General features: G+C 40.8%; 1 protein-coding gene across 3 annotated transcripts in view; it reads left to right on the top strand.

Annotated features, from left to right (window-relative positions):
- The first annotated feature begins 4604 nt into the window (after positions 1-4604).
- Positions 4605-21994, top strand: part of LOC112564769 (calcitonin gene-related peptide type 1 receptor-like) — a 69894-nt gene continuing 52504 nt past the window's right edge. For all 3 annotated transcript variants that reach the window (XM_025239833.1, XM_025239834.1, XM_025239835.1), the window contains exon 1: positions 4605-5618. In XM_025239833.1, coding sequence (XP_025095618.1) covers positions 5456-5618 — 163 coding nt within the window. In that variant the 5' untranslated portion in view covers positions 4605-5455. The remainder of the gene's footprint in view (positions 5619-21994) is intronic.

Genomic DNA, 21994 nt, shown 5'->3' on the forward strand with positions numbered 1-21994 from the left:
ATAAATTCCAGCTTCGATTGATTTATCGCTGGAGTTCACAAGATCGATGTTGATGAGTTTTTGTATAGCATTCTTAGATAAATATCTCAAACAAGAGGACCAAAAAAGGACTGTTCTGCAGGTACTAACATGTCTCTCTCTGCAGCTGGGTGCAGCTGTCTCAGGAGACTGACTGTCGACCTTTGTACAGGGTACCTGCTTCTCAGTAAATTTCTTCCATCCAGAGAGTCGGTTGTCTTTCAAAAATATTCCAGGTTGATAACAGTCTGCATTTAAAACAGTTTTGCCCCTTGCTCTCTAAGAAAACAAATAAAGACTTTATTGTATTCGCCTTTCTGTAGACAAATTTTAACTGCCAGAAAATTTAATTTTAATGTTGAATAGAGACTAGCATAAAAAGTCTGGTTATTTTTCACAAAAGAGATATAGAAAAGACATTAATAAGACCGAAGATGACATTTTAAAAAAGTGTTCAATAAGGAATCAGGAATAATATAATGTGAGGACAGGCAAGATTGGCCCGAAGACTTTGAAAAGCTTCCCCTAAGACTGCAAGCCTTTTTCAAAGGGACTTGGCTCTCATCCTTTGCCGCAGAAGAACATCAACAGGCGTGAGAATATTTCATGATTGATCTCCACGCTGTCTGGACGGACGACTTCTTCACTGGGGTCAGCAAATCACCGCCAGCACTCGACAACACTTCCACAAGAGCCGCTCTCTTCATGTTCTCGCCAACATCTTGACATCACTTCATACTTACAGGCTCCACAGAGGTTTACTGTATCTGCAGACAGACGGTAGCAAACCTTTGACAAGGATCGAACACATCACAGTCTTCTTGCCTAACCAACCAGCTTCCGAATCCTAACAGTTATCATCTACTGACATTGTCTCCTCTACAACTAGCAAATGGCTTTGTTAGTTCTCAACTTAAAATATTATCGTTTGTTCTTGATCAACCTGATGATCATTTCTGTAGATATAGAAACCAAAATAAAAAGTATTTCTAAAAAAAATCCTTGTTACACGCAAACTGTTTTATAGCCTTCGCGCATAATCGTTTGTCCTTTCTTCATCTTTTTTTTTTTTTTTTTTTTTTTTTTTTGTTATTGATTTAAGTTTTACTTTGTTCTTTCTTTATTAATTCTGTTCTCTTCTGTTCTCTCTTTTTACGATTTCCTAAATTTTATATTAATAAAGATGCAATAACCACATGATATATTTTTTAATTCGAACTTTTCTGGCAATAAAAACAACAAAATATATCACCGGCAGGGAGGTAATTAAAACCTTTCATGCATCCAAAGCTCGGAGTGGTTATTACCAATCACTTCATCTGTGATTGTGAGCTCTATTTAATTTTATTTATTTCTTTGCAGAAAAAGTGCATCAGGTCAAGACTACAAAAACGATGATGATGTCACATGCACCAACTTAGTTCTCAGTTGTTACAGCTGTTGTCGTACAATCCAAACAATCAAAAACTCACCAACACGAAAAATACAGAAATACAAGAGACTGCAACTCTGTCCATCCAGTTAGGCAAAAGGACATCACTCTGTCATTAGAAGTTCCAAGTTATCTATTTTTTTTTTTTAATTTACAAGTATTTTTAAAAGCAGAGGAATAAAACCAAATCCGGCTGTTAAATTCAATGGACAAAGTTCAGATAGATGCTCAGACCTTCTGTACAAAGGGTTTCTGGTGTCATCTCCAGCCCATCATTGAAACGTTTGATCAACAGCCGCAACCTCTTGACGAGGATGAGTCGATGGTCCAAGGAAGAACCCTGTACATTCAAGCTTCGCTAACAAAGCATCTTGCCTGCCCAAGTGAGGAGCCCCCACGTCCACATTGTCAAACATTCAGTTGATGTTTCCGTTTGTGACCCTGCTCCTGATCCTCACCATAAATCATCTCCTGACAAGTCTCCTGGGACCTCGTCCCTTCACAAGATACTTACCCCAGGACTCTGATGTGGTCACTGGCAGGCTAGTCATTAACTCAAGCTGCTCCCTTGAAGGTGCACATCCCTTGATTGTAATCAGTAAACTGTCAATATCCTCAATTATTTGTTTACGCTGAACCTTGAGGTTCAGTTGAGCGAAACGAGGGCCTCATCGCCTTAACAGATGACAAGGAGAGCTTTGTTTGCGTGTTAGTGTGCGAGGGGACGAGAGGAAGGATTATTAATTGTTTATATTATATTTCTTGGCAATATTAAACTCATCACATTAGTTCTTTAAAACAAGATTCTGTTTATCCCTTGTTCCCTCTTCTCCCCCTTTCTTTATCGGTCCATTTGCACCAACCTCTCCAGAAAATAAATTTCGGCATCCTTACAAAACAAATAATGTTTATATTGTTTTCTCTTGTTCCATCTCATTTGTTTTGTTTAAACGAGACTATCAGAAATATTAGCAGCAACAACAAAAAAATAAATAAATAAACAGCAACCCCAAAATCCTTCTCGCAGCTGTTTGCCCACAATGTGAAAGATGGCAGGCTCGATCTCATGTCAACATCTTTTCTATGGGTGGTAGGAGGGCGAGGAATTGGATGCTGTTGAAGCCTTAGATTGATAACTGAAACCTGACCTCTGTGCGGACAAATTTAAAAAAAAACTTTTCTTCCAAGATTTTCTTGCAAGGACAGCCATATATTACTGACAAGCTTTGCTTCATTCTCATGCAGAGTTCATGCGTAGGACCCACTCACAAGCAGAAAAATTGGTACACATGTTCATCAGTGAACGACAACAACAATCAAGCAGAGTAGTTGAATACCATTTTTCAAAACGGGATGTCAGAGAAGAATTGTATTTATGTGGAAAGAAAAATCATAGCAGTCTCGAGACAATTGTTTTTAAAAATCGGAATTAAGCGAATTTACTTTTGCAATCATTTTATCCCCAACCCCCGGTGTGATTGGCTGATGGCGGGTTGGCACATCGAGAAAAGCAAGTCATCTGTGTAGCCTTATAATGTTGTCAAGAAGATCACCTCACACTAAAAATAGATTGGGATGGGCGGGGACCAATAATTTCAACCCGTGTCTCAATAACGGTTGTGTGCTGACATATTGGATGAAGACCAACCTACCAAGCCACCCATACCAACCGGTCATCCAACCTGCCTGCTAATAAAGAAGGGTTGTTTCCTTTCTAACAGGCCGTTTTTAAATTATTTATTTTCTTTTTGAAATAAATAATACATTTTCTGTATCTCAATATTTTGTCTTTTTGTTCATATCAATCTATTGGCTTAGCTTTTTATTAGAAATGGATATTTGTATACTTTTACTGCCATATTTCTCTGATCAATGACTGATATTTGACTTATCTCATCGACAACACAAAGATAAAATAAAACGAGAAAAGATTTACTGATGATGATGGAATTAAACATTGTATTCTAAACGACTGCGCAGTGTTACTAGGGGACTATATAATGTAATTTCAAGCATTCGGTATTAAGTGATTTATATTTTTCATGTATCTTCTATTTGATTCTTTCATGTCTGCTTTAGAGGATGTAAAAGTGTGGGAGAATATCTGTGTGCACGCATGCGCAATGGGATTGTTTTGAATGCCCTCAGTACTCGAGCTGCTCCCATCCAACTCCATTTTGTGCTCAAGTGCTTTCCTCAGTTGATTCTTTTTTTTTCTCTCTCTTTCTTAAACCTTGGAGTATAAGGTTGGCTTTATGTCTTCAGGGTCCACACTCCACTGACTCCCTTTATTCATTACTCGTCGCTCATATGCGTGATCACAGAATCCCTTGTGTCCATGCAGGCAGGATGCAGATGTTCACGCCTGGACAAGCAGGGGACCGTTTCCATTGAACTATCTGTTTGTCAGCTCATTCGTTTGCTTGTGTTTTGGGGGTCGTTCTTCGGTCAACTGGGTTATGCTTTAATCGTGCTTCTATGTCAATCTATCTACATATTTTTTTATTTTATGTTTCTTCATTATGTTTTGTATACATGCGTGAAAGACAGTACAGTCTGTGTGTGTGTGAGAGCATGAGTGTTCGCTTGTGTGTCAGAAAAAGAGAGAAGAATATTCACTGCTAAATGATTATTGTGGATGGCTAAAAAAATAATACTGTGATATTTTCACTTAAAAAGTCGAAAAAGAAGAGGAGAGAGAAAACAAACAATATGTATTGAACACCTGTATTTCCACACCTTCGAGGATACTACTATCATCTAAATACCAGGACCAGTATTTTTTAAAACTACCAAAAAGTATTATTAATGACAATTACAGTATTTTTATGCAGCAAAGGGATTGGCTTTGCAATTCAATTAATATAATAGATCAAGGTTAAAGTTCGTCTCATAATTTCCCTGTCCTTATCAATTTATCTATCCTTCCATTTTGCAGTAGTGAGTTTTCATAGGTTGTGGACGATTAAATATACGAATGATACGTTTAGTTTAGCGATATATTTCCTGGTTTGACAAACAAGAAAAGTACATCATCATCAACTGGCAGTCTCCCCCGCGCGCTCCACCTCACAGCGATTGGCTGGCAGGTCCAGGCTCTTCCTGTATAACAGACCAGGCGTCGGATGGTCGCAGACAGCAGAGCCCCGGATGGAGAAAAAGCCGTCGCCGTGCTTCCCAGACCTTATGTTTCAACAACATCTTTCGCTTCAGTGGCTAGCGTAGAGCGAGCGAGCGCGCGAGAGAGAGAAAGGGGAGAGAAGCGCAGATGCTGGAGTAGTCGGAGCCTGCACGCGCGTGGGTTCCGCTGCTGCTGTGTGCGAGGGCCGGCGAGAAGTGATCGACGAACGAGCGAACACTCCCACCGACATGTGCCTGGCTTGTGAACACCAGGGATGCAGTTTTCTTTTTGTTGACGTATCAGTTACCCGACACTCAACCGCCGCTGCATCCGTTGTCGGTTAAAGAGAGAGACACACACCTTCATCAACGTAGCCTGCGACTCGCTGTTGTGGACTTTGTTGGACTTTGTATTATTCTGAGACTTGTGTGAAGTGCAAAACTTAATTTTGTTTGACTGTTCGAGGTTTTGCGAGACAACAAAAAATTTTTTCGGGAATACCCGGTTTACTCCCCTTTATTTCCCTCCCTTGACTGACTCCAACATCCCATTGGACAGAAGGAAGAAAAGAAATCAGTGATCGTGTTGGTATTATGGACCTGTCAACTGGAAGATGATGATCATGAATCATTGATGTCATCGTCGCAAGAGTCTTAACATCTCCCTCCCAACGGACTCTGGCATCAAGCGACGAGTGCAGTCCCCTTAGTACCGCCGCAATTTGTGTGTCATGCCCTTGCAAAGTGGTACACGAGCATGTAATTTAGAGACAGCGCCAGAAAGGCCACAGTGAGAAAGGTCAGGGGTACGTACAGGAGGAGGTAAGGTGGAAAAGCCGAGGAGGGAAGGAGGAGCTTGTTACGGATCCTCCGAGCGTTGCCGGAATGTCTTCGCGAAGTACCGGCGCCAGGATGGATGACAACGGGACCTCGGCGAAGAAACAGCAATCAATTCTGGACTCGGCTCACGAGGACATGCGACAACTGACGGCGATGCTGCACATGGAGTGTTCCGAGACTGTTCTGTCCTTAGCCAGGCCCAGCGACGGTAAGAAATGTCTGTTGCTTATTACCAGGGTGTCATTCCATTCCTTGTTAGCGATTGATTGTAGTGTCCCCCCTTGTTGTTTTTTCCTTCCTGTCATCATGCTTCATGCTCATTAAGAAGCCTTTGTACTGCTTCCGATGTCCTAAATGCTCTTCATTCTTTCCTTTGAGTGGGGAAGGTGAGGAATTTTGTAGATAAATAAAAAAGAAACATTTACGTTTAAGACAATAAACTCAATGGTTGTGCGTGCGTGAGTATTCATGTGTATGTTTGTTTGTGTGTGTGTGAGACAGCGCGCGTCTGTACGTGCGAGTGGGAATACAAGCAGGTAGGTGGGTGACAGGACTCAATACCTGCATGCAACGGAAGAGAAAATATTCAATGTTGAGATTTAACATCACCAGAACCACGCCCAAAGCTTATTGTTCATCCCAAACTTGTCTCTCACTCACTTTCTCTTCTTCACTCCTCCACTACTTCCTTCTCTCCAAGTCCTCTTTCTTCGAAATATTTCTTTCCATTAGATCCCCCTCCATTATTATATCTCTTTTTTCAAGTTCTTTTAAGTAAGCTTGTACTTATTTAGCGCGAGCGTGTGTGTGTGTGTCATATATAGAGAGAAAGAAACGAGGAGAGAGTATTTCTACATCCGTGATGAACAGAACAACACAATCTCACACAAACAAACAATGTCTCTTGTCGTAAATGAAAACACAAAGCACAGAGCACTCATATCTCCCATGCCACATTTTATATCGTCGATCAGCAGCAATGTTATTGTGTGAAGTTCAGTCAAGCATAAACATTGTCGGAGCTTTTATTCCTCTTTTCACACCATTCTTCTCTCTACTGGTCTTGCTGGAGGCTTGCTTGCTGTGGCTCTCAATACAATTCCTTTCCTAGCTGATGTACTTTGATCTTCATCAAACTATACTGTGCTTTATCTATTAAATGTTTTAATATTTGATGATTTTCTCCGACAATTGCATTTCCTTGTATTTATTTTAAGCAGAGTGTGGTAAAAGCTTTTTTCACAAGCGCCATCAGAAGTAAACATTAGTCCTCGCCTCTCCATCTCCCTCTCTCTCCTCTCCCTTCCAGTGCCTATCCCATCTCTCTCCTCTCTTATAAGCAGAAGAAAAAGCAAATAGTAACTAATTGAAAGACAGAAAAACAATAAGACAGGTTCGCTATTTCCCAGTCGAGGCACAATATAAAGAGAAAAATGAAGAGAGAGAGAGAGACTGTGTTTGGCCACCATGGCAGATTGGTGGCCATTATTGCTAAGTGCAAAGAACAGTAAAATCGACTTCTCCTGACGAAAGCTCATCAGCGACAAGCCAGCAGTGTAGGGGTGGTAGGGATATTGGGGATGCTGGGGGAATGTAGGTGAGGAAGAGCGCTCATCATTCCCAGAACTGGAACAAATGTCGCCTGTCGTCTCTCAGTTGGCAAACAAACTCAACATCCGCACTCACTGTGGCTAAAGTATTATTACCATCATGGATGCCCCCCACTTTCCTTTGTTTTAAATGTATTTGTCTCAGTTTCTCAAGCAGCTGTTGTCCCCAGCAGGAAACGGTAGAAAGTGGAATGAGATCCCGTCACACGTGTAACCAATTAATACAAAGCCGCGGAGACAGCCTCTACAGGACCCAACATATTTTAGTTTTCTAACATTCTGCTGCTGAAAACATCTGTCTTTCGATTTCTTTTTTAACCGTGTTTGTTTTATCTGACAACACCATCATGGGGAACAGGATGTAGCGACTTCCATGTTCCCGCTGCCTACGCGGCGAATGAAGCGAAGGGACAAATAAGAAGAGTAATTCGTTAGGACACACGCCTGACAGAGGGAAATGCAGGCTAAGATCAACTGGAGAATTTAAAAAAATTGTTTGGCTGCATGTTTGTGACCCAATGACTATATTTTGCGACTGTTTTCGCCTGAAAATTTTCTCTTCACGCAAACCCAACTTGTCAGATGATCATCGAGGACACCGAGTCTCGGAAACAGACTAAGTGCAATACTTCATCACCGATGTCCCCTGGTGATGTAGATATTGGTGTGAGCTGTTCAGACTGGTGCAGAATTAATCATAAAATGACAGCAGAAAAACAAAAACAAAATCAGTCAACACGATCACATAATCACGAGTGTTTTCAATTCCACATTTGTTGCTCTTCCCCTGTCGAAGGAAACTCTAGTAGTAGGCCTCAACTAAGAAGTGAACAAAATTGAAAGGCACTCTAAGACACGGATTCAAATTACTTCTGGAATTGAACAAGCTGAAAAATAAGTTTCAATCTCCTCTTCCTGGAGAAAGCAATCTCTGCAATAACAGAATAAAAGTCATGAAAGTGTAAAGGGAGACAATATCTTGACTCACTGATGTTGAGATGATTTTATGTTTAACAAGTTTTTATTGGACCTTTATTATGAGTTTCAAAAATCTAATCATCGCTGTACTGTTTCCTTAACTGTAAAGAATTTGCGGAAGTAGGACTTGAATAAGTTTCTATAAAAGATAAATTTAGTTTGAAAACAAGGAAGATGTGATGTAGGACATGGCTATCTAAAATATGTCAGAAGAAATGAAATGTCTTTGGGAAAAAGTTGTACTAATTTTGTAAACGAACTTTTTGATATTTTCACTAAAATTACATTTCATAAACAACTCCAAGACACAATGAGAATTTTTAAAGTAGATTATTTCGAAAAAAGTGGATATGTTAGTAGAATAGTAACAAGTATCATTCCAGGTGGTCAATAAACCAATCATTTTTAGTTTAAGGATCAGAATTATTGTGCATCAGTCACTCAGCAAAGTATAATGAAAAGACCTTAACAAAATCAGTAAAACTAAAACAACATTTTCAAAAAATTGTTATGAAATTAATTAAGCTTGCTGGACTGGGTATCCGGTCTTTGTTCCTAGCTCTACAACCACAATTTGTTTCAAAACCATCATCAACCTATTATCACAGACAGTCTCATCCACATCATACTGTTTCTATTTTTCTGATCCCACAAATCAACAAATCGATGTTTGATGCTTGTGGCAGATGCTCAGTGAAGACTTTAAGGTTCTATTTTAGTGCAAAATAGAAATAATCATAGAATTAGCCTCCTTTCTTCAGGCTGTTTTCTGACTTTTCGTTATTTGAGAATTTAGACCTTTTTTTTAAAATTCTCCAGTGATTTCCATTTACGGATTTAATCTCTCATTTACAGGTTGTTTTCTCAGTCTGCTTCTAGGGTTTTCGCCCTGTTTTTTCATACTTTTCTTTGGCTTCCTGTGTACATAAATCTCTCAGTTGCCACATGATTGTTTGGCCTGGGGGGACTTGCCTGACCGCCACTCACCACTGATTGCCGAGTGCTTTGCCTTCAGCATTAATAACCACAGCAAGCCCTCCTCCACTGTCTTGTCCCCCATCTCACCTAGCCCCACTAGTCCACACTTTATTCACTCAAACTGTTCAAATCACCACAGTTCCTTGAAACAGGAGAAATACATTACACAAATATATGTTCGGAGAGAGAAAGACTGTCATCAAAGGAAATTATTTTGACTGATTTGCAGTCCCGTTAGCAAACACCTTTTATGTCTCTCATTGTTTGTTCCCGTTGATATAATCTAATAAAGACTAGACAGAACATACCTAAGGTTGGGGGAGAAGTACAGGGGTTAACAACAGCCCCTGGTACTACAAGAGATAATACAATTATTAAACCAGCTGTACTGTTCTAATGAAAACTAATTAATTATGTAGACAGATTTATAGTCTTTACTATTTGATTGTTCTCGCAGAATACATTTTCGCAATTTCTATATATCTTAAAATTAATCGAAAACAACAGATTAAAGTCTCTCTTTAAAGTATTATTATTCTTATTGCTATTCTTAAATTATTAGTTTTAGCTGATGGTGACCCAGGAGAGAGAGAGGGAGGACACATGGTTTGCTTTGCTCCAAAAATTCAAGGAAGCGCTAAAAAATAGAAGGTTTCTTGTTTTAGCAACTTTTTTAACATTTCTTTTAAAATCTCGCTTCATAACACTATTCCACTGAAGAGACACCATTCGCTTTTTTAATAATCCTGAATCATAATCATCTGAATGAAGAAACAATCCAATCCCCGCCCTGGCAGTAAGTGAGCCCTCCCTCCGTGTGGAGAAGCATGTTCGCAGGCTACAAAACACTCCAGTTGATGTTGACTGGCGGCAAAGAAGCGGAAGGAGGCAGCACTTGTGGTCTTTGTTTTCCTTTCAAGGTTCTTCTTCATCGATTCTCGTCCACGATGGTCCTCTGGACATCTTGCTTCTACCTGAGCAAGCTCCGAGCGCCTGGCATTTACCTGTCGGGCCTGAGAGGACGGCTTTCACCTGCACAAGCCTCGGACACCGAGCTTTTTACCTGTGCAAAGCTCGTCTTTATTCCACGACTCAGGATGCCAAGAAAAACAGTTTTTCTTTGGGTATTATTGCTCGGTAACAAGGGCTGGCGGCTCTGACACCGTCGGCGAAGTGGGTTTCGCCATTCTTCCTATAAATCGATGTTGAAAAGACTGCTGCATGTGCTTCTAGCCACCAGACTGCTGTCGTCTGTCGTTCAATCAGCACTTTTAGAAAGTATAAAACTTAAGAAATGTCAACTGTACCATGTACTTGTCTCGTTTTACCTCAAGTGCATATAGGTGTGTCTCCACGTTATCTGGTGATAAAATTTCTTCATAAATTTTGTATCAGACTTTTGTGATGCCTGTGCCAGCTTTTTGTCTTCCAGAGACCGCCAGACCATCCTTCTTTGTCCCCACTTTCGTCTTTCTAATACTCCTTTCACATTAACTTCTCCTTGTTATCCTGATTTGTTTCTCACTTCCTTCTCTACGTCTTTGTCTTCTCAACTATTTCTTGCCATACTTTCTTGTTTTCTTTGCCCACTTTTTACCCTATTTCCTTGCCAATTTTTCTTTTATCCTTGCTTTCTTCTTTACATTTTTTCTTGTTTATTTCATTTTTGCTACTTGACTGCTCACTTCTTTCCCTACTTTCTTCTTCGACTTCTTCTCGTACTTACTGACATCATTGTCTATATTTGGCCTTTCGCTTTGCATACTTCCTCCTTAATTTATTCTTCCTTTCTTGATTTCCTTCTTCCCATATATACTTTTCTTGTCTGCCTATCAGTCCTGGGAGTTTACGCTGAAGAACAGTTTTAATATACTATAAGCGCAGACCGTTTCTATATTTACTTACACTTACTGTCGATAAGTCTTCAAGCTGTAATGTGTTTACAGACGACTCTCTCATATTTACACTCCAACCGCATCCCCTCACGGCGATGTAGTCAGATCGTTGTAGATAACGATGAACTGTCAAAGACACCTCATCAAACCTGCAATTACACCTGGCAATGACATTGTCCCATGTTTATTAATGGTAAAATATATGTTCTTATCTGAAATATTTCAGTGTGATTATCCTATAATGTTCAGCATACCAACAAGTTTCACGAACCAAGTCCCCGCGCGTTCAGTGCACGTGTGTTTGTGTGTTCGTGTGTTTGTGCGTTTGCTTGGAGAGAAAGAGTGATCGTTTTAAGACTGTAAGTGTTCCATTCTCTGTTGGGTCTGTCATCAAATAAAGCTAGTTGAAAGTACGACGACCCCAGACCGCAGACAAACAATGTACCAGGGGCTGTAACAAAGCCATTTACACAAATCTTGGTAGACGATGGATGTGCGGGGGAAAGAACTCTTGGAAACAAGAGAAGTAAGAAGGATGATTATGTTATTTTTTTTGGTTGGTTTTATTCTTATCCCTGTCGTCTTTGATATCCTCTTGAGACAGTCACGGCGGCGAGCAAATAAATGGTGATCTATACACAAACTGGTTTGAAATGCTCCCCGTTGTACTTTCAGGCTCATTATTTTTTCTCGCCTATCGTATTTCCGCTAATGACTTTGAATAGCAAATCAAAGTAAATATTTACAGCTTGTCACCTCTGCCAGGTATCTTGTTCTTAAGAATGAATTTGTTTATCCCCATCTAACTTCTTGTACACAACGGCTAATGCGCGCTTACTAATCACTTTAACTCCTTTGAACAGCTTTAAAGGGATTCTAAAGGTAAACTAAAACTGCTTAGAATGGCGTAAAGAGTAGGATACATTTGAATCTCGTCTATTTATATGTGTGTTCATGTGGAAAACGTTGAAGGTTTTTAGTAGAATGTTGTGTTTAATAAGAGAAATGACACGGGACTCTTTTTTTGCTTCCACGAAGTCTCGTTCTCCGTCACGTGACCCTATGACGTGTGGTTTCCATAGTGACAACCATGCCTCGAGAATGTGCTGCACCCGATTGCCACGAAAAGATGGAAAAGATTCAAAATTGTCTTTTCATCAGTTTCCGACAGACAGAGCCTTACAAGCCTGACACACAGAGTGCGTCATACGATAAAATGACGTCAAATCTTCGCAATGACCTCAGACACTTCCTGTGCTTCTGACGTCATAAGGACACTGACGTCATAAGAAGACTCAGATGCAGTAAAACAGAGCTACATTTATAAACCAATCTCAGTTATTCAACACCTGTACCTCTACTGCAAACGACAATGGCAATGCACAAAGTGGAGGATTCAGACAAAAGTCCTTCATTCAGCAGGAAATTTCTTTATTCACTCAACTAATCTCACTATCTCGCTCCCGCCTCCACCTTCTTCCTTTCATAATGTTTAAATGTCTATAATATGTTTCTAATCTGTCTGTAATATGTCTTTACGTGTCTAATATATTTATGATATGTTTTCCAGTCGCATTGGGTGAAGTGGTGGAATTAAAATTAAATTAGATTAAATGATTAGACCTCAGAAAGTTTGTCTCTCTCTCCACTTCCTCTCTCTATCATTCTTCCACCCGGCTGTCGTCTGCTGAGGAATATAGACATAGGATATATTAAGCAGTTAATGTTTTTACAGCGTCAGGAGTCCTCAGCGAATCAATATCACAGAAACACAAACACCACGCACATCTCAAATGTCGCGTCTAAAAATTCTCAAGCATACGTCAGCGCATGCGCTCTGACCTACTGAAGGTCGCAGCTCCAGGACGAATCACAAAAAAAAGGAAAAGTAAGAATAAGTATGAAATAAGCAAACTTCTTGCCATAAGCAATTTTACAGACTTCATCGTCATTTCAACTTTTAGAAACACTTGCGTCACCTTCAGACAAGCTCTTGACCCGGATCTTGCTGAGTGACGTCAGCAACCGCTTCACGAGGGCAGCAGTAGGCAAATCGTAATGTCCTGGGTTCGAATCTCATCTTGGGATACACATACTTGGCTGTGAATGATCACAAATGAGGTTTTTATTTTCTCCTCTCTTCCACCACTCTCGCCAGAGTGTACTAACATCGCTAGGTTACAGAAACGCTTCATAGTCTCGTAGTTGGTAGTTGTTATTGCGATGCATTTCTGACAAAAACGTCTACGGCTCGAGATGCTGGACTGCCGGCAATGTCTTCAGAAGTTCGTGAAGGCGGCCATGGATGCTCTGTCCGTAGAAGGCAAAGTGTGATTGTATCTGACAGTAACTGCGCTTTTCCTTCACTCGGACAGCCAATCATTCAGGGAAGATGAAGCCACTTGCTGTGACACACACAGAGCTTGGTTATAAATGGCCGCATCCTCTGCTCTAACGATTCATTGATCAACATAATTGGATGAATTTCTTCATTTTTTTCTAGCTGATAATCCCTTCATCTGTCCACGTGTGTCTATCAATTGTTTGTTCGTCTCTCTCTATATCTCTCTCTCTCTCGCCTTTATTTTTCCTTTTATAATGTATATTCTGGAGTTTTGATAAAATATACCGTTCAAAAATAGCGTGAACTCCCTCAGAAGAAGTATTCTTCTCTGTATAGTTTAACTCAAACTTTATTTTGTCCTTATTCCAAGACATGTCTTAAGGAATAATCATGGAGACGTCTACTGAAGTTTCCTTACATCTTTCTCATGCATCTTAGCTTCGTTTTCATGCGCATCCCATGTTTCCCAATGATTTTTTCTCTCCTGTCCTTGATTGTCTTTGTTGTCTTTGCCCTCCTCGAGGCGTTCTGCAAGAGATTGCGTTAAAGAACATTCCCGCTCATTGTTTTGCTTTGTTTTGTTCATTCTCAGTGCTGCTGACAACTGTTCTTTTTCTCAATCTGGAATAAAAATCCCAAACACCCATCTTTCTCCTTCCCCATCTCTGTCATCTCCATCCCACGTGTATGTCGCCTGCTTGCATCCTCCGGCACAACAGACATAAAATCCACCTCAGCAGACATCTCTCCACTTTGAAAGGTGTTGTCAGTACTGCACGTGCAGGAAATGACGTAACCACACCGCATCTTCATGCAGGCGGTGGTCGGCTGTTACCTCCGTGTGGAGACGTGTATGGACATAACTTGAGGGCGACAGTAATTTACGGTTACAATTTACAGCACAGACCCAGGTTCTGTCTGGAAGACAGCTTCTAATGGTTGGGTCATGTTTTTCACAGGTTCGATTTTTCTTTGCAGTATTTGCTCTTAATTGTCAGTTGGCCTGGAGTAGGGAGAAAAAAAAAGGTTTTCTGCCATTGATCATTTCAATTTTCGCTCCTGAGCCAAGAAAATCATGATAGGTACAGACGCCAAGATTCGACACTTTCTCATGATCCTTCTTTTTTTTCCCTCATCCCCAACCATTTCCAATGACTGGCACGATAAAAAGGCGAGCTCATCGGGATGTTTTATCATCCTCGTGTCGTGGAGATAGCGAGGGTGTTGGCGCGTACCTGTTATCAAGATGGCGCATTCTGATGCACGACGGCGCCAGCATGCAAGTGCGCATGCCCGCACGGGACGCATCTGGGGAAGAGCGCAGTCTGGAAACGGATAGAACCTTCTGTGCCATTAGAAGTAACTGCTGAAAACAGATGGGAGCAGGCTTGAAGAGCCCTGGAGATAAATTGATCTCCACGCCACTATTTCTTGAGTACTTTCCCCTTGACACTTTGGGAGGTAATCTATAAGAGCATCCCGAGAATGTCATACGGATGCCGAGCTTTACGAGTAGTGTTGCCAGACATTTGAACCCATTTCTGGCAAATTTAGGATGAAAAAAAGTATATTTATTATCACTGAATAGTTTTCAGCTGATATCCATATCTTGATTCTTCATCCTCAGCATTGATAAAAAATCATCATAACATTTATTACTAATATCATTATTCGCTTTGATGTACGATTATCTAAAGTGAAGACAGGAATCTTCTTGTCGTTAAACGTGGTTTCGATCCAAGCTTTCCCGAACAAGTCGACTAAAAATAACCTGAGATGTCGACGAGAGATGATTTAAGCTTTCATAAATTTTTTTTCTTCAATAATCTCATCGTCAATTTGCACATAAGGAGATGCCGATAAAAAGAACAGCCTACCATTATTCTTATATATGATTCCAGAAGCTTCAGCACAAGGCTGTGTCCTATAGTCTTCCTCAACCTCAATTTGTCTGCATGCCAACGGATGGCAAGCATGTGGAGCGAATCGGAGGGTGCACGCCGTTACAGCGGTTATAAAGGGTTGATTATTTGATTAGCATCTTGCTTTCGGAAATCGTTCATGAAAGCGGTATTCATCAAAGCTGTGTCTGAAAAGGGTTTCTGCAGCAGATAATTTGCCTACGTGGCCCCAGCCGCGTGTACAGGAAACGGGGCCACTGCACTCTGCGCAGGCATTTATCTCCTCAAGGGAGGAACAGAAGTTCTGAAAGATGTACTTGACGAGGGGAAATGTTAAAAAGAAGGTCAGGGATAAACGGTCATAGAAGTATGAAGAAGGAGGTCAGAGAAGTAGAGAGTAATGGTAACTTTCCTCAAGTTTGTCTAAATGGATTTGTGATGTCAACGGTTGAGGCTGTATGCTTTCAGGAACTGTTGATCTGTCTTCTGGAAGCGTCCACCGTAGGCAGACATCTTGCACTCGGCGTATGAGATCCTCTGATGATAGCATTTTCTCTTAACCATAAATATTTATGCTTTGGGAATGAGGTTTGGGAGGGGCTGGACTAGAAAGTTTCAAGTGAGACCAGTGTTCGTCTTCACCCACTGAAGCCGTCATCCACTCCTCGACTTTTTTCAAACTCGCGCATGCGTGATTCGGGGCACGTGAGTCCAACGTCAGCGTTCACTGTTCCACCCAAGCTTGGTTGCTCAGTCCAACCGTGGCTGAGACGAAAAGATAATCTCAACAACATAATCTGGTTCAGTGTCCAACAAGTGGACTAAATTGTCTCGGGTTACGATGATTTTACAGGTGGGAGGATGAAGACAGGAGTGGGAATAGGGACAAATACACTCGCAGACTTGCTTGAAGATCTGGTTTCAGTTTACTTATTAGTGTATGTACCCCTTCCACCCGCGCACTAAACACGTGCACGTACCACGCACACATTGAAATCCGTACTGATTTTTTTTTACTTCTTGTTTCATTTTATTTTATTTTTTTCCCGGAATAAAGTATTCAGTATCACGTTCATCTTCTGGCCATACTCCCTTTGACATTTCATTTAATGAGCAACATTAAAAACACTGAACTTGTCGTGAGGGCGTTAGAGAACGATTCTTGTACTTAAACGAATGATTTAAAGAACAAACGAACGAACGAACACATGCGCGTTTGCATGTGTGAGAGAGAGAAGGAGAAAGAAAGATTCCAGATCCTACAGGTCCCACTGCAGTAAGCAGAAGCTACTCGAATTCATTGCTGAATATTCTTTATCATATCTTCGTCAGCATCAGAGAAAAGCCTGACCTCATTCTACAATCATCGAAACTCCTTTCGCGAGCAGCGCCACGTGGACGTCATGGCGGACACCCTCGGTGGTCATGAAGCCATCGAGAGTAGGACGAGAGCTGGCGTCTCGTTCTCTTCATGTAAATCCAGCCAGACGATACCAGAAAACAGAAAACCACAATATGCAGGCGAACCTGGGTGCCATTGATCACTTCAGTCTTGCTGCCATCACGCTGCTTCTACAAGTAAAAGGAAAATTCATATTTCTCTTCACATTATCTATCTTCATCAGATATGACTAAAGCTTTCAGAAGACAACAAATATAATGAAGATAACAGAAGAGCAGGAAATTCATATATTAAATGAACGAACAAAACACACCCTTCTACTGATTAACCATGCTGGAAGGGTGATTAAAAAAATCAGGACCGATTCGGACCCAGCAAGATGGTAGTAAAACAGTAACCAAGGTAATAGAATCCGTCACCGCCCTACCTGTCTCCAACGAAGAGAGCAAAAAAAAAAAAATCATTTAACTTGCTGATCCTATTCCTGCACGGGAAGTTCATACCCCAGGCTACCACCGTAACAGCTCTCCTGCTGAAAAAAAAATTGCTCAGACCCTGAGCTATCAAGTGCTTCTACCTGTGATGTAGAGAGGAGAGATAGAAAGGTGGAAGAGACACTCTAGAAAGGTTGCGGCAGGTGATGGAGGAGCACCTGGGCGGCGGCGCGATCCGACAGAAGCCTCCGGCAGATAGACTGGGGCGGACGCCGTAGGAGCGTTGAGGCTGAGAATGATGGAGAAACTCGAGCCAGACCGTGGGACACCGAACTCTCAGGTGTAAAAATCCCAGCATCGCCCACCGACTGGCAGTCCGCGATGGCGCACAGGTGACAAGGTGGGAGGAAAAATGTTCAACAACAAAGAAATAAAACAAAACAGCCTCACAAAGTAAGACAAAAGTTTTATAACTTCTCCGTGTTCCCAGAAGCCCCTAACTGACATGAATGATGAATGCAGGGAGCTGTTGTTGCAGTAAAAAGACGGTTTTGTCCTTAAAATGATGCAGCAGGCAGCTGGCTAGCACACATGTTACATTCGACTCTGGCTTGAACAAGGGAAATTTAAACCCACGGGTTTGAAACCATACCTAGGGACATCAAGGACAGAAAAAAGAAATATTTTATCTTTGAAATATGTTGTTCTTAAAAGATTTAAACCATTGCGGTAATAATTCTGGGCTTAACCGTTTATCATCTGTCACCTGTATGCGTCCAATGGTCTTTAATTCCTTTATTAATCTACTTTTAAAAAATTTTATCTAACACGTTTCTTAGCACCATGATCTGGGTGTGAAGAATATCTGCTTTTGATAATTCTAGCAGAAAGATTTCCTTGAGAGAAAAATGTGAAGAAAGTACATTTAGATTACAAGAGCCAGTAACATCCAAAGCTTATTTCTACTTTCAAGTCTGTCCGCTAACTGCCGCATGTTGCGAGACAGAAAGATATTCAAAATCGAACTTGTCGGAAGGATTTCATACTAGAGCGCACCAGCTGTTGGTGTCCGCTTCACATCCCGCTTTGTCAGCGGCTGTATTTTTTTTTTCTCGAACAATTTATTCGTCAATACTGCCATGATACCCAGGGTCTGAGGTCGGACTACGTCCTCAACACACTTTGCTGATTTGAAAGTCTAAGCGATGTCTGAATATCCTCGCACCTGTGACATGGACAAACCATAAAGTAATGGGTTCCAAAATATTTTATTACATTAAATCTCCCTCTTTCTCTCACAGATGGGTCAATATAAGCAAGAGCGACCACCTGGCTCTTTAATCTGCCACCGCAAATAGTTCATCCTTTGTGTATATTTGGCTTTCAGCTCGCAAAACCACGGTTACGATGTTTTGGTTTAAACAGCAGTTAATACTACTGGAGGTCAAAAGTTCAACTGCCATATCATCAAGACTGTGTACACAGCTCGTACCTCTTGCAGCTGAATCTCAGTTAGATATTAAATAAATAAATTGTTTAGGAGGATGTTTGTATACCGATTTTTTTTAAATTTTAGAATACATTTATCATTCGTAATCAATCATAAATATTCAATATCCAGTTACTACCAGTCTTAGTCCCAACGGAAGTACAGGGTGAGCTCCTAAGTACTTATAATACTGATCAGAGGAAGTTTCTGGTCTACCCTGGAGTTAAGAAAGTAAGATGTTGACTGTACTTGTGGTACAATCTGCTACGTGGCGAAGGTTTGACGGTTTGATGATTGTTGAATTCCTAAACGACTTTGACAAACCTGATCTCTCAGTTGTAACCCGCGAACAACAAAGATCACCTAAACTATGAATTTTCTCAAATGTCTTGACAATCGCATGTGTGAACATTATTCAGACAACCGTTGGATGAACGTTTGTTTTTATAGTTTTGCATAATAGTTGAAAGGTTTAAGAATCGTTCTGGGACCGTAGTTATGAAAGTTGAGAAAGTTGTTTCCGAGGGGCAATGTGTGGAACTTCAGAAAAAGCATCTTGTTTACTAAGATTGATGTTTCCTTTTCCTTTGACACTTTTGGAACTGTTTTATAACTACAACTCTTGGGACCGGGACACTGCTTATAACTTCGGAAACAAGATGATTGCTCTTGAATTCTCCACTTGCCCCAAGACACAGAGACTGACCCTTTGTTTATTACTAAACCATTGGCTTACATGTAGAGGGTATACAATCAACAACAACAAAAAAATCAACCATAACAAGCGTATAACCAGTTATATGGATGTTTTGGCTACCGCCCAGGAAAAAATATAATTTTGTAGACAGAGACAGATGTAAGGAAATTGTGGTAAAGATTTGTCTTAGTTTTTATTGCTTTTTATTTTAATTTAGTTTTGTTGCGTTTTTTAATATTTTTTTTTATGTCGAAACATTCAGTATCGCCGGAAGACTTCGACTTTCAAGTCCGCTTAATCAAACCTGAAGATTCCCATGTTATCGCTCTTCTGGTTTTTCCAGACAGTTGCAGGGTGGCTGCCCCTGTACTATCCCCTCCACCCAGCAAACCCGCTGCTATCTCTTCTCTTACAAGCGAACGCGCATGCACGCACGCACACAATTCATGAGAAATGTCACGTGTGACCTGCAACCTTTACCCTCCCACCCTGTATCCACTACCCTCCGGTGTGCTAGATACCGGGAATATCATCAAATGTTGAAGTGGTCGGCCCCGTTATCTGCGTGGTGCCCACCTCGGTGTAGCAGCCTGGAGAGCGGAGAGTGTGAAGAGGCGGAGTGATGGATGCTGTCCGCTTTTCCTGGACAGGTGTCCTCAGGTGCCAAACTGGAGATGGGAGGCAAATGATGGGGTCCGAGTAAAGCCTTTGGCCTCTACCTGGAAGCGAGGCTGGTGAACCAGGTGAAGCGTTTCGAGGCTTATCGTTGTGCCAATCGATGTCGATGTGAGAAGGAGGAGGAGGAGGAGAATGGTGTGTGTTCTTTGTGTGAAACAACGACGCAGGAAGGAAAGAATAGTCGGGCGTCCATGTCAGACAGATCATATACACACAGTGACAAACATGCAGAGTGACACATACACATACAGATGTGTCTTTGAGAACCTAAGACAAACTCTTTCCGGTTCCAGACAAGGAGCTTGTTCTCACTTGCCCCTCTGTGACACAATGTTTTTTTTTTGTTTTTTGTTTTTTTTGTTTTTTTTTTTTGCCCATTAATTCGCTCATGCTTTCTCTGCTCCGTCTGTTGTCTTCTGCTCTGGTTGTGTAGATTAGCTTCTCTCCTTCCCTCGTCGGTAATTTATACGATTCCTGCTCCTCCCATTGGCTTGTCCTTCCTGTTCATTGACCCTTGTCTTTTTTCTAAAACTAACGAACGCAATTTGAGAAGATAAACTGCAATTCAATACAAGCCCGTGCATAAAGTAGGACCAAGCTAACCTGCTTGTTTTTGTTTTGCTGATTTCCGGACATCCTGCAGGACACGGAGTGCGGAGGGCAATGATCCTCGTGCGACTAATTGCAGGATACATTGTGTCCACCCTTGAAGCGAAGTCTGCAAACAATTACATTGGAATTGTAAACGAAATGAATTCAGTTCCTTGTGCTGCAGCAAAACCAATTTTGACTTTTTTTTTTTAAGATGTAGTCGCTCTTTTGCTTTTCTTCTTCTTCTCTCCACCTCTTCTCTTTAAAAATTATCTTTCCAGTCAACTTCTCAACTACTCTTTCTCTCGCTCACTCTCTCACACACACACACTTCTCATTTTCTAATTTACTTATTCTTAAGATTGCTTTATGTATTGTAATCAAACTATGTTGGTAATCTACATGATGATTACAATGAAGGCAGAATGACTCGTTTGATGCTTAAACTTCAGACCAAAGACCGTTGCATGTTGTCACAGCCTGTAATATGATTGGATTACATGATTAATTCTAAGCTTCTTTCTTCTTTGAGTCCTCTCATTTTATCAAACTGGTTTTGCTGTTTGAGGGAAGGAGTTTGCTGACTGGCAAAAATTTATTTAAAAAACTGAAAAACTGAAAAAAGCGTTAACATTAAAGAATGAGCTCAGCCAGGTTTTGATCGTGCTGACAACAATAATTCATGGAATCCAGAGAAAAACTAAAGAACTGTTTTTACTATTTTCAACAATGTGATCCTTCGTTTCTTGCGATGCAAAAGGGATTAGACAGATATGGATTAGATGGACAGGCAGACAGACAGAAAGACAGAATGTTAAAAAGATAAATCACACAGACTGAATGTTTGTGTGTGTTTTTGTTTACAAAGAAAAAATTAAGGAGGCAAAACAGTGGAAAGACTAAAATTTCTAGTGCTTTAATCACTTTAAGTTTTTGTGTTTCTAAATAATTTTTTGATTGAACATGAACATTTCTGAGTTTACATCTTCCTTCTTACATCTTACATCTCTTTGTATCGTTGGTTGACATCATCAAGAAGAGTTTTTCTAGTGGTTGGAATCCATTCGTTATTGAAAACATGGATTACGTCATCCCAAAATCCATTTTCAAACCGCTGGTGAATACTGTTCAGCATCTATTCAGGAGGGAACTAGGGGGGTGGCATCCTCCAATATCCTTTTCAAGGTGCCGACAACAAGAAGTAACAGTGTGCTTTCTTCCAATGTGCACTTTGTTACACAAATATGATCTGTTAACAGGTTTGCAAGAGATTGGGTGTGTGATGGAAGCAGGATCATCTATTTCTTCACACACACGCACACACACGCACACACGAGCGCACACACACACACTTAAACCTTTGAAAATTGCAAACAGCTTGGAGCAAAGTAAAATCCGTCGGAGATGATCTAAAACATCTTGTCGAGGGTTTGGTTTTTGTTTTGCTTACCAGTAGATATGAATGTCGGAAGGCCAGTGTCTATATTGAGGAGAGCTGCGATTGACAAGGACTGGCAGCAGTTATCTGAGCTTTTCAAGATTGCTCTACCTTCATCCCGCCTTCCATATTTTCCCGGTGAAATCTTA

This window comes from Pomacea canaliculata, linkage group LG5 (genome assembly GCF_003073045.1).
Source record: "Pomacea canaliculata isolate SZHN2017 linkage group LG5, ASM307304v1, whole genome shotgun sequence".
NCBI classification, from domain to species: Eukaryota; Metazoa; Mollusca; class Gastropoda; order Architaenioglossa; family Ampullariidae; genus Pomacea; species Pomacea canaliculata.